General features: G+C 41.1%; 1 protein-coding gene across 1 annotated transcript in view; it reads right to left on the bottom strand.

The window, feature by feature from the left end:
* Nucleotides 1–6380: 6380 nt before the first annotated feature.
* Nucleotides 6381–12610, bottom strand: part of LOC112151586 (F-box/WD repeat-containing protein 4) — a gene marked incomplete at its 3' end in the record, with an annotated part of 8081 nt that continues 1851 nt past the window's right edge. The window contains 3 exon segments of the mRNA XM_024280599.2: nucleotides 6381–6513; nucleotides 11380–11565; nucleotides 11741–11836. Of these exon segments, the coding sequence (XP_024136367.2) occupies nucleotides 6381–6513; nucleotides 11380–11565; nucleotides 11741–11836 (415 nt within the window).

Genomic DNA, 12610 nt, shown 5'->3' with positions numbered 1-12610 from the left:
TCAAATTATTCAGTTAAATTCTCAACCAAAAATGGCTCGAAAAGAAAGCCAAGTAATAATTGATCAAGTTCATTAAATGTTCCCTTCAGTAAAGATCAATACAATGTAGACTTAACTTTATCACACAATCAATAATTTAGGAGCACACTTTATACACAACTTCAATATAACCGTGCAATGCAATTTGGTATTACACAGCATAAAACAAATAAAGTATATTTTATACATTTTAATAACATTAATTTTCAACCAAAAGTATTTCTTCCTTTAAACTATAGAAAATAAACTCATTTTGTAACTTTTCAGTGACACAACACGTTTGACTGAAATGGATTGACTTATTGAATTGCCAAGGTCTAAAGAAAACAGAATGCAAGCCAGAAAACGGCATCGGGAAGAGCAGTCACCACATGTAAGAGGACGCCATTTGCCTCACAATGCAAATATTGCACGGAGACCAGCTACTATTTGAAGGTATATGGTATTATATTTATTATAAAAGTTTAAGAGGTGGGATGTCCAAGATCTTTTTCAGTGTAATTTATTTTAATTTGTATTCTATTCTCTCGTAGGGGGAGATGACAGGAAGATCAAAAGTGGGACAGAGAAGATTGTATGTCGCCTTCTTACCTCACTGTTTGTGACATCTCCACTCTCTACTCTGAGAATTGTCGTTTTCAATAAAAGGGCATTTGATCAGTTTAACTTTATTTCAATAAATTATTCAAACTAATTTCACAGTTTTTTCAGTCTGCCTTTCTTGTTCCTGTAGCCATACATGAGAGGGAGCATTTTTCAAAAAAAAAAAAATAATAATAATAATAAAGTAAGAATGTACATATTCTGAGGGCTGATATTTGTGTATTTACTTGTGACCAGCACAAAAACTGGTCAAAATTCTTGTTGGGCTCGCGTAATTGCTTCACTGCCAGTTCAACATCGAGCAGCTTGAGATTGATGCCGACACAGCTCTCAGGATCCGACTTCTGGAGCTGGAGGCAAAAGCTTGGATCCCTGCACCCCCCGTTGACGGCACCACCCCTTTTCTCTCCAGCCTACCCGCCGGTTCGCTTGATATCAGTAAAATGATTTGTCTCGTGCCCGCTTCTCGGGGAGCAGAAGTGGATTCGTACTTTGCATCATTCGAGCGCAGTGCTGGTACTCTGAAATGGCCCCGTGAGGTTTGGCCTTTGCTACTCCACTGCAAAATGAGTGAAAAAGCCCAAGAGGTCGTAGCGGCGCTCCCCCTCAAGGATTCACGAAATTATGATAAGGTTTAAACGGCTGTTTTACAGGCATATGAGCTCGTGCCTGAAGCCTATCGCCAAAGGTTCAGACAGCAGAGAAAAAGTTCGACTCAAACTCATGTGGAGATTGCTCGTGAAAAGAGCGTTCTTTTTGACAAGTGGTGTCCAGCATCAAAAGTTGGTGATTTGTCTTCGCTGCGTGAATTAATTATGTTAGAAGAGTTCAAAAGAAGTTTGCCAGAGTGTCTTATTGTGTATCTGAATGAACAGAAAGTGAACACTGTGACGTCAGCAGCGGTGCTGGCTGATGAATACATGTTGACGCATCAAGCATCCTACCCTGTGCCCAATGACCACTTGAGAGTTGCAGCTTTACCTCAGTCAACTCACAATAAATCACACACATCCAGAGAAACACGTGAGTGTTTTTACTGTCATAAACCTGGACATGTCATTGCTGACTGTGGACTCTTAAAAAGTCAACCAGAACCTGCCCAACAGAGCACATCCAGACCAAAAGGGGTCGGAGTGATTCTTAAAACAGGTAAAGGTAAGAACCCAGACCCCCGTTTTAAACCTTTGATCTTCCAAAGTCTTGTTTTGCTGAGCGGCAAGTGCGCGGACGAACGCTCGGTGCGCATTCTGAGGGACAAGGGAGGGGCACAAACAGTAATTCTGGCAAATATCCTAAATTTTTCTGAGTATTCATCTTCTGGTTACAGCACTGCACTGCGTGGGATTGGGATGGAGAACACGCCTCTCCCTGTGCATCGCGTGCACCTGAGGTCCAACTTGGTGTCTGGCGTGTTCCCCATGGCAGTCTGTCCAGGGCGAAGTGTGTGAGCTGCAATTATATTGTGTACATTTAGACTAGTTTATATGTGAAGACTATTTTAGCCAACAGGTATGTTTGTAACTACCGAGTGTCTGTGTAGACAGGCCCCGTCCATTCTAGATTGCCATTTATACCTGGTTATTTTATGATGTTACTACCCTCTGTTACCATCTTCTTTTTTCTCTAAACTCCCCTCCCAGCTAACGTTTCAATGTGGGCCCCACATGGTTTACCTTTGGGCTGAATTGGTGGGGCCCTAGTAGGTTTATCCGTGGGTTCCATGGTGGTCCATCTGTGTTTGCCCACACTGGCTTTAGTGGGCAAACACAGGAGCTCGCTAACTCGCTTACTCTACGCTGTCCACCAGGTGGCTGGTTAGTGTGGGGATCCAGACTACCGAGTCCCCACCTAAGCCAGTGTGGGCAAACGCAGGTGGGCCACCATGGAACCCGTGGACAAACCTTCTAGGAGCCCACCAATTCAGCTCAAAAATAAACTATATGGGACCCACATTGAAATGTTCACTGGGCTCTTTTACCTTTCTTTTGTGCTAACAACCCAACACCCCCGTCTCTCCCTTCTTTTTTTTCCGTTCGGTCCAAAAAAATAAATAAATAAATAAAAACAAGATACAAACATAAAGTTTAGCATAAAATACAAAAGGGGTTTATACTCAATAAACCCCTACTTTGACAGTAAAAGCGCTCAGCTCGTATCAGATTGCTCAGTGTTGGACGGGACAAGTTAAAAAAAAAAAAAAAAAAAAACATAAAGTGACGTCTGGAATATGAGACACTATTTTATCATAACTCTTCGGGAAGAATTTAGATTGGGCCAATGAATTGTTTCATCAACCACCAATTATGATATGAATCAAATTGTTGTTAAAATGAATTGCTACACTTCTTCTTTTCTGGTAATTAACAAATAAGATGTTCCTCTTTGGTCAGCTCTTCAAAGTTCTCCTTCCATCTTTCCATCACACTGGGAAACACATTTCCATCCCTGTCCTTGACCACCCTAATCTGCTGCTCATCCTTCCATCTCTTCTTATCAACCAGCACTGTTTACGATTAGCAAATCACTTTTTCAAGTGTGTAAAATAAAACCTCTCAAAGACCCACTCTGATGAAAATGGTGCTTTGAACATGTTCTTGTAGCCTTTTTTCTCATGATGGAAGACATATTAATGTTAATGTTAGGTTGGACTTGTGAGGGGTAGACAGCAATAGATTCACTTTTCTGAGCATCTTTCAGCTACTATTAGATTCATTTGTTTGGCTATTTTCTGTTTTTTGGAGAGGTGGGGTTTGGAGTCATAACCAGCAGAAATACTACAGCCTGACCCAAAACAATGCTAGACTACATCTAATCCTTGTTTTCAACTCAACAGAACATGTGAGGGCTTCCTGGAGAGCAATTAGAAGATTCAAACTGACCCTAGAAAGTTTAGGACAGGGGTCCCCAACTGGCAGACCACAGTCCAGGTCCGGACCCAGAGACCCTTTTATCCGGACCGCCAAGCATTTTTAATAAAAAGTATGATTTTACATTCACCTTTACCCAATGCGATTTTTGAACAGGCGCGAGCGAGAAAGGCTACGTGGGGACCAGGGTCCTTCTACCGGCAAAGAGTGTAATTCTAATGTTTACATAGTTGGGACGTAAAGTTATCAAGTGATTGAGTGAACATTGAGAAAAGTGGACTCTGAAAATCATGGCTTTCGAGATGAGTGGATGGAAGCTTTCGCTTTTATTTTGCCACCGGCGAGTTCTACAAGATTAAAAGCATGTGGTGGCTGTTGCTTTTGTTATAACCACTGATATCAAGCGGCGCTACGAGACAAACCCCAACATTTTTGATATAAATTACCAGCCAGGATAAGTGAGGTGGACATGGAAAATACATGAACTGAACATCAACATAACGTACACATCAACGAGCTCACGAGTGCTCACTACGAGTGGAATGGATTTTGGGCGAGCACAAAAAGTGACTCCGAAATGATCAAAGAGTGTATGGAAGCGATTGGTAGAAACTATATTGGAGAGAAAAGAGAGACAGCAGCTTCAAGAAAAGGTCCAACAGCTACGTTCATCTGCCAGAATGACTATCCCTGCTCTCAGCCATCACTGATTTGTCTGCTCTGTTACTGGTTTATAAAGCTTTGAATGGTTTAGCACCAAAATACATGACTGACCTCCTGACCCAGTATGTACCAGCCAGACCTCTCCGATCATCTGGATCTGGTCTTTTATCAGTTCCTAGAGTCAGAACTAAACATGGAGAAGCTGCATTCAGCTTCTATGCTCCACAGATCTGGAACAGACTTCCAGAAAACCTTAGATCTGCTGAAACACTCAGTGTATTTAAATCCAGGTTAAAGACTCACGTGTTCTTAGTTGCATTTGATTAATATGTATTCAAAAGTTTACGTCAGCACTGTTTATCTATGCTTGTTTTAAATTAAAATCTTTTTACTTTCTTTTAATTTTATTTTAATGATCACATTTTTACTATTTCTTTTGATTGTTTCTTTTAATGTTTTATGTAAAGCACTTTGAATTGTCTCTGTACATGAAATGTGCTATACAAATAAACTTGCCTTGCCTTGCCTTGCTTGTGACTTGGTGACTGCTGTTCTGTCCATTTAGAAGTAACTGGTCATTCTGCAGATGATCTGGAGAACTGTGAACATTTTCCTTCATTAAATGGATCCATGTCACTGCTCATTCTGACTTGATCAAAAAGTTGATTGGAAACTTTAAGACTCACTTTGATGGCTTTACTTTGGGACACCAGCTCTTGATCATTGTTAAAAATCTCTTCTTAGCGAAGAATGATGTCATTTATTTACAAAGAGGCCACACATTGTTACAAATGGACGAGTGCAGGCTGATGTAGTGTTAAGAGAACAATGTGATCCTGACAGGTTTTGTGCTAAAATAGAAGTTTCCTTCTCTCATCAACGTGACATTGTACACATTAACAATGTTTGGTTCTAGCTCCAGTTGTGAACCAGCCTTATCTGTTAACATCATTAAGAACAAGTATCACTCCCAGCTCACCAGTGAACATGTGCACATATCCCTCAATGGTTTTGACTCCTTTCCTTCCCATATTTAAGATCTTAGCTCCCAGTGCTCATGCACATTTCTCATACTGAGATGAGTCTATTCTGCAGTTTACCTTTATATCCATAAAGTTTTTTGCACTTATTAAAGTTATTACTTGAATGATCAATATGTAGTATTATTTGTAACCTACTATTAAGGGTTGTAAAACGGAAAGTTAACATTTGCAGAATTATGAATCATAATTATGAATGCTTTCTGAGGTACATTCATGTTGCTGTTGCACTCTAAGTAAAATAGAATGTGAGTTTGTGAAGAGCTGCACGGTGGCGCAGTAGTTAGCGCTCTTGCCTCACAGCGAGAAGGCCCCGGTTCGAATCCCGGCTGGGACCTTTCTGTGTGGAGTTTGCATGTTCTCCCCGTGCATGCGTGGGTTTTCACCGGGGACTCCGGCTTCCTCCCACCGTCCAAAAACATGCTTCATAGGTTAATTGGTGACTCTAAATTGTCCCTAGGTGTGAATGTGAGAGTGTATGGGTGTGTGATTGAGGCCCTGAGACAGACTGGCGACCTGTCCAGGGTGAACCTCGCCTTCGCCCATCAGTAGCCGGGATAGGCTCCGGCACCCCCGCGACCCCGAAAGGGAAGCAGCGGTCAAGCAAATGGATGAATGGATGGAGTTTGTGAAAGAGCACGCATATGCACTACATGGAAGCACGTTTGTGTGCAATATTTTTTTATTCTTCAATGTAGTTATGTAAATGTAAGTATTTTTGTGTAAAAATGAATGACAGAAATACTTTTTGAGATAATAAGCTAAAAAAGTCTTTGCCAATTCAACTACAAATTGCAATTAAATAAAAGAAAAGAAAAGCATATTATTGCCTGAATGTTTTTGCATGTTCGGACCCCGGTCTACCAAGCTCACAGGGTTACCAGACCTCTTACCAAATTATTTGGGGACCCCTAGTTTAGGAGATAGCCGCTGGGTATTTGAATAGTGATAGAACTTAGTGTTGTTTTATTGAGAGATGTGCACACAAAGCATGCATGCAGTGTCACAAGGGCAACCATGTCAATGCCATTAAGACGGCTTTACATTCAGAATATTACATTGCCCAAAGCTGCAGTGGATCCTCTGTTAACTGTCAAAGTTTCATATAAATATGCTTATTGATTTAAAAAAAATTGTTACGAACTGACAGTGACACATTTGTTCTTACCCGGACTGTGCGGTCTCTTGATCCACTGACAGTTACTCCATCCTTAACGTCCAGGCAATTAACCTCTTGGCTGTGACCCAGCAGGAACGTTGACAAATCACTTCTTCTACTGTGAACCAGGATGGTGCCATCACTATCAGACAAAAGGAAGGAAATGTTCAAGTAAGTGAACTTTTTTTTACAGCACTTTTCACAGATTAAAAATCACAAAGCACACAATTCTGTAGTAAAATGGACAGAGAAAAATTTAATGGGGTCAAGTAAAAAAGCAAATTACACATACAAACTATTTCCAAAAAATTAGAATATCATGGAAATTTTATTTATTTCCAAAAATCTGTTCAAAAAAATTAAACTTTCATAGAATATTGAATCAGTCTCCACTGTTTAATTGATTTCAATGTATTTATCTGCTTATTTTTACATAAATTGGGGTTCCAGCTCATAAAGATTAGAATACTGTAGAGATCTGCCCAAATTCTGCAGGACATGAATATTTTAAACTGAGTTTCAGCAACTAATCATCTACTGAACTCAAAGCACAGGATCCTCAGATGTCATTAACATGGTTCAGCTTGGTTCAATACGGGGAAGCCTTCAGACGTCAACTATCCTAAAGGCCATCATTGATCTCCTCCATAGTCTGATTAAGACACTAAAGTTCATAGCTAAGGAGGCTGGCTGTTCACAGAGTGCCAGCAGATCAACAGAAAGTCTGATGGAAGGACAAAATGTGTCAGGAGAAGATGCAGCAGCAACAGAGACGACTGTGGACTTCCGCTGATGATAAAGGATTCAAGAACCTGCAGACATCAATAAAAAGAGGAATGAGGAGGAGGAACAGCTTCAAAATCCTCCACATTCAGGAGACGGACCTCAACTGTTGGGTTCCTCGGGTCAAGAAACCTCTGAGCCTGAACCAAGAGAAAAAAAATCTATCAACTGGACCGAGGGGAAGAAGGACTGGACTGTTGGTCAGTGGTCCAAGCTCCTGTTTTCTGATGAAAGGAAAGAATGTCTTTCATTTGGGAATCAAGGTCCAAAGTTTGGAGGAAGACTGGTGAGGAGCAGAACCCAAACTGCTGGAGGTCCAGAGTGAATGCCTACAGTCAGTCATGATCTGGGCTGGAATGTCCAGAACGGGTGTTGGTAAACTCTGCTGTCTTCAGTCCAAAACCACTGCAGCAGTCTAGCAGAATGTTCTAGAGGACTTTATGATTCCCTCTGATGAGGATCTGGATGGAGATGCAGAATTCATCTTCCAGCAGGACCTGGACCCTGCCCAGACTGTTGAAGTACTGAAGATGGACACGTAACTCAGAAAATATTTTATTTTAACTGTGATCATAAACTCTTTCTTTATCTTTTTGCAAAAACTTAGAAGCAAACAGATTTCCTGAAATAAACGAGGGTACACTGTCAATGTAGGCATGCTATCCAAGCTTCAATGCTTATGCAATTTTTTTGACTGAATTGAGCAACTTGCCTTTTTCTTCATTCAAAGCAGCTTTTTCAAAAACATGTTGGGGTTTGGCCTTTGATTAAGAAACCTAATCTTCATGTTTACATTTTATTTTTATTAGAACAAGTGCTCATTCATATTTTGTCTCAGGTTCTTGTCATTCAGCTGAACTCGTTCTTTTGAAATTAATCACATATTTTTTTCCCTTAATATCATGAAGGTATTTGTAAATTGAATGTTGAGGATTCCCAATTTGGCCCTCAAACTTTCCACAGCATAACTCCCATTCTGTAGAAGGTTCAGGGCATCATCCTCTTCTCAGCGTTTGCCATGAAAGAGATCAGTGCTGCTCCATCTAAGATGGGATGAAGGCTGTTGTGATAACAGGACTCAATCAGGGCCAACAGAATGTAACATTTTTATTTTTGCAAAAACTGACAGTTATCATAATAATCCAGTGTTCCTTATGTATAAATGTAGGTTTTGTTAACTGACCTCAGTAAGTCCAAACCGTTCTGACCGATTCCTACACTCTTGCCTTTCCTTTTCCGTCTTTGCTAACAAACCCGCCTTCCTCCTGCTCTTTTTTTGACCGACAGTGTTCCAGTTTCCAGCAGAATCCTGCAGATCCACAGCAGCAGTGGTGGGTACTGATAACCAGAACCACAACTAATCAGGTAATAAAGCTATATCCATGATATGCTTGAGTGATCTGGCTTTGCTTTGACATCAGATGTCCTTTTTGACTCAGTTCTACTGGAACTGGTACACGACACCATTGGATTCTGCCCTCTTGTGGTTGAATGTTGAAAAAAACTCTCTCCAATGATTGTGTGGAGAACACTTAAGGAGTAGACAATGCTGTAGGAATTACAATTTTTTTCTCTTGTCATCTTTTAGTAGCTGTAATATGGTTTTTTTTGTTTGTTTGTTTGTTTTTATAATTATTTAAATCCATCCTTTCTGTACTCAGAAAGACAAATAATCTATGATTTCCTTAAAGTCTGAAGACTTTTTGTTCCACTAAAGGAGTGTCCTTGCCACTGTCAATTCAAACATGTTAGTATAACTTTGTTGACTTTGATTACAGTTATTGAAGAGCAATAATTCATTTTAACAACAGTTTGATTCGATATTTGTGGTTGCTGATATGATCCATAATCTGTGCTAGTTCCTTTTTAACTAGATCTTTAGCCAAAACGTCAACCAGTGTGACTCAGAGATAAATACTTGAGTCCTGACTGACAGATCGATCAGGTTGAATCGAAGGAATATAATCCGATTCACTGATCAAGTTGATTATTTGGTACACCCCTATTATGTTATAAGATGCTGGTGCAACTCAAATAAAAGTTGAATTGCTTGGTATGTTTGTTAACCTCAGTGTTTACATTCCTTTGCCTACTGTAACTCTTCAACCGTTTGCACAATGAACGTAAGTCCAGTGGATCCTGAAACAGAGAAAAGCAGCCTTGCACTGACATGCAACCCTTAAAGGCCTCGTACGGTGAAAATCGTGATTTTTCTTAAACTGCAATAAAACATTAGTATTTATGTCACAAATGAACCCCGTATAATTATTTTGTCACCCGCGGCCCCGTGCACTCTCTTCAAGCGTTCAAAGATAGTGCGGTCGCTCAGATTATGGGCAGCCACCGATAAGTAGGTCATAGGTCGTGTGACGTCAGTACAGGAACATCCAGCTAGATCCGCTAGTGTTGTGATGATTTTCTGGGCATGGAATTACTTAACATAATAGAATTTGGACTGCCGTGGATTTGGGGATTCGAACGGGATAATGGTGAATAGGTTTGTGTTATTTATGTGCAGTAATGTGCCGAAGAAGGGGGTCTCCCTTCATGAATTTCCCGTTTTAATAAAGGAGAGGGGCGCTCCCCGGTCAGGGGGAGGCTTTGAGCCCTCCCCAGCCCTCCGGAGGAGGAACGCAGGGGGTGTACGGGCACCTTGCGGGCGCGCGCCGGACGGCCAGGGTGAGGCCGCTGCGCCGCGCTGAGGGGGGGGGGGACTATTCCTCTAAATAGTCAAGTTTGATCGTCTTCTCGGCGCCATCGCTGTATGAGCTTTCACCATCGTCATCCGAAGCCCCTGTATCCTCAGATGAGGAAACCTCCGGTTCAAACTGGTAGGGCTGTACACCCTCCGAACCCTGTGTCGTTAAAATTCCCGTGTTTGATGAAGGCTCATGACCTTCATCCAAAGAAATATCCTCTACATCGTGGTCTACGTCGCTTCTCAAACCGTCCGCCATTGTTGTTTACACTCTGGGATCCCTGAAGTGACGTCACGCGCAGCCCCCTTCCATCACCACCTATCGCCCAAATTTGAAGCTGTGCACGACCATAAAATGATCAATAAAATGATCAATAAAATCGCGCTGGATCATTTTAAGTGAATATTTTTATCAGATTCGTTTTCCAAGTTCCATTGACTTTCTAAATTAAAAAAAAAATTGCCACTGCAAGAGGCCTTTAAGGCTGGCTTAATACTTCCAAGCGATTCGTGATTGCTCATGTTGCAGTGGTCACACTACCATCAGAGAAGAATCGCTTCAGTCGCTGCAGAATGTGACACCTGCTGGTGATGAGAGAGCTAGTGATGATCAGCAAAAAAAACAGTAATTTTAGATAAAAAAAACTGTATATCTTCCAGTTGTGTCCCGTCTTCAATAAATTTCAGCTCAAACAGGAGTTTGTTACTTTAGACGCGGCGCTCCTTTAAGACACCCCCCAACCCCGGTCTGGCAAAGCCCTGAAGGAGCCGCGTGTGTGTTGTGGAGCAGTGTAGCGATGGCCAGGCCAACTAAAGGCAGATATATGGTATGTGCATCCATCTTGGAAGAGGTTTGGATTATTTTTGTGAGAGAAATACAGATATGCTGCCACAGACTCCAGGATGACATCAGGAAGTGTACAGCACCAACACACAGCGGCAGGCGGAGCTTCAGAAATCAAGCCGTTTTACTTCTGGGTAGGAAATAACTCATGAAAAATAACTAATATTTTATACAGAATTTGCTTTTTTAGTATTCTAAAGGTAATATATGACCATATATATTGATATAGTTCACTCTGAAAGGCTTAAGATAATCATGTATGGCCCCTTTAAAAATAAACGCTGGAGACGATTGCGTCGCTTGAAAAGCATAGACACCAGTCGGAAGTTCATTGCAGTTATTGCAGACAGTCGCAATCAAATCCAGCCAACATTAGTGTAAACGAGACCGCGCGACTGTGGATGCAACTGATGCGATGGCTGATGACTGAGAAGTATAAACGGGGCTTTACAGTACTAATGAAATCTATGCAAACCAACAAATTCTATCATGGGGGAAAGCGGAACATGATGTGCTAAAGAAGGACACAAAGCCAGGATGAAAATCCACTCTTCAGCTGATTAACTATGACCGCATTAATAAACAATCCAGGATTTACAGTACGTCAAACAGCGTGTTAGTTAATTCCAGAGCAAACGGCTACTGACTAATGTTTGACAGGGACCACGTGACGTGACATCTACCTCCCTCCGCTGATCAGATGGGAGTCAGTGAGGACGAAGCAACAGACATCCCCCTTATGTCCAGAGTAAATCTTAAATGCAGTTTGCTGAAGCCTTCTTGAATGGCGGTGAAGACGATACAGTCCAACATCGGTGGCCTGAGATAGAAAGAGGACATCTCCATCCAGCTGTAACCATGGCAATAATCTGAAAACAGAATATCAAAAGAAATACAGTTAAACTACAGATGGTTTGTCACAGAGGATAAAGATAATGACTAGATTCTTCAGATTGATGGAAATGTGCAGAAAGCCATCTTCTCAACATCTGAGATCTTAAACAGAGGGGTAAAATGGAAATGTTTGGCAGCTGGCTCACACACTTGGTTTTCCATTTGAGGGGAATGAACTTTTTGCAGACTCCAGTGGCCCAGTTTTGAGCTGTCTTTACTCTCTCCTTCAGAGGGATGTGAGGATATCTGCAGGAACAGAGACATGAACACAGACACTCCTTCAATGTCTAAACTTAAACCTCAACAATTGACTAAATACGTTCAACCCTTCAAAACATCTGCACTGAACTAGTACATGTTAGAGGACTAATAAAACAAAAACAAACCTACGTATCATGCATAGACCAGATCTATCACCTGTACAGACTATCCAGTGCTCTCTGTTTCTTTATCTTTTCAGTATTTAAACAAAACAAGTTCTCTTCTTTTAATAATCAGGTCTCAATGTTTACTTTGCCTTCACACATGTTTTTTGGAGTTAAGCCCCTGCATGATCATAAAAAGATCCTTTTTGCTTTTGTTTCAGTGCTAAATGTCCTCTTCTGTTCCGTTTACTTCCTTTCTCTGTTCTTACAGCCTTTTCCCTTTAAAGTTGCTACAGACGCTTTTGGTCTTTGGCACTGTAAAAGTTAGTCCATTGCTCAAACTAATTTTATAAATTCACCGAACTTGCAAATTATGGTGGAAAAAACAATTTGCTCACTAAAAGTAGTTCATCTCAAACTTGATTTAGCCTTTGATGACACAGACAGAGGTCAAACTTTTCATGCAGGTTTGAACGCACTGTAGCTGATTATGTGGTCCATTTCCTCCTGCAGATCTCCACCACAGCAGTGATGTTTGGGGTTGTTCCTGGACAACAGGGACTTTGAACTTTTTCTAAAGATTTTCTATGGGGTTGAGATCTGCAGACTGGCTAGAACACTCCAGGGGCCCCGTTTCAAGAAGCAGGCTTTGTTG

Source organism: Oryzias melastigma, linkage group LG20 (genome assembly GCF_002922805.2).
Source record: "Oryzias melastigma strain HK-1 linkage group LG20, ASM292280v2, whole genome shotgun sequence".
Taxonomy (NCBI): Eukaryota; Metazoa; Chordata; class Actinopteri; order Beloniformes; family Adrianichthyidae; genus Oryzias; species Oryzias melastigma.
This window is presented reverse-complemented; position numbering and strand designations above follow the sequence as displayed.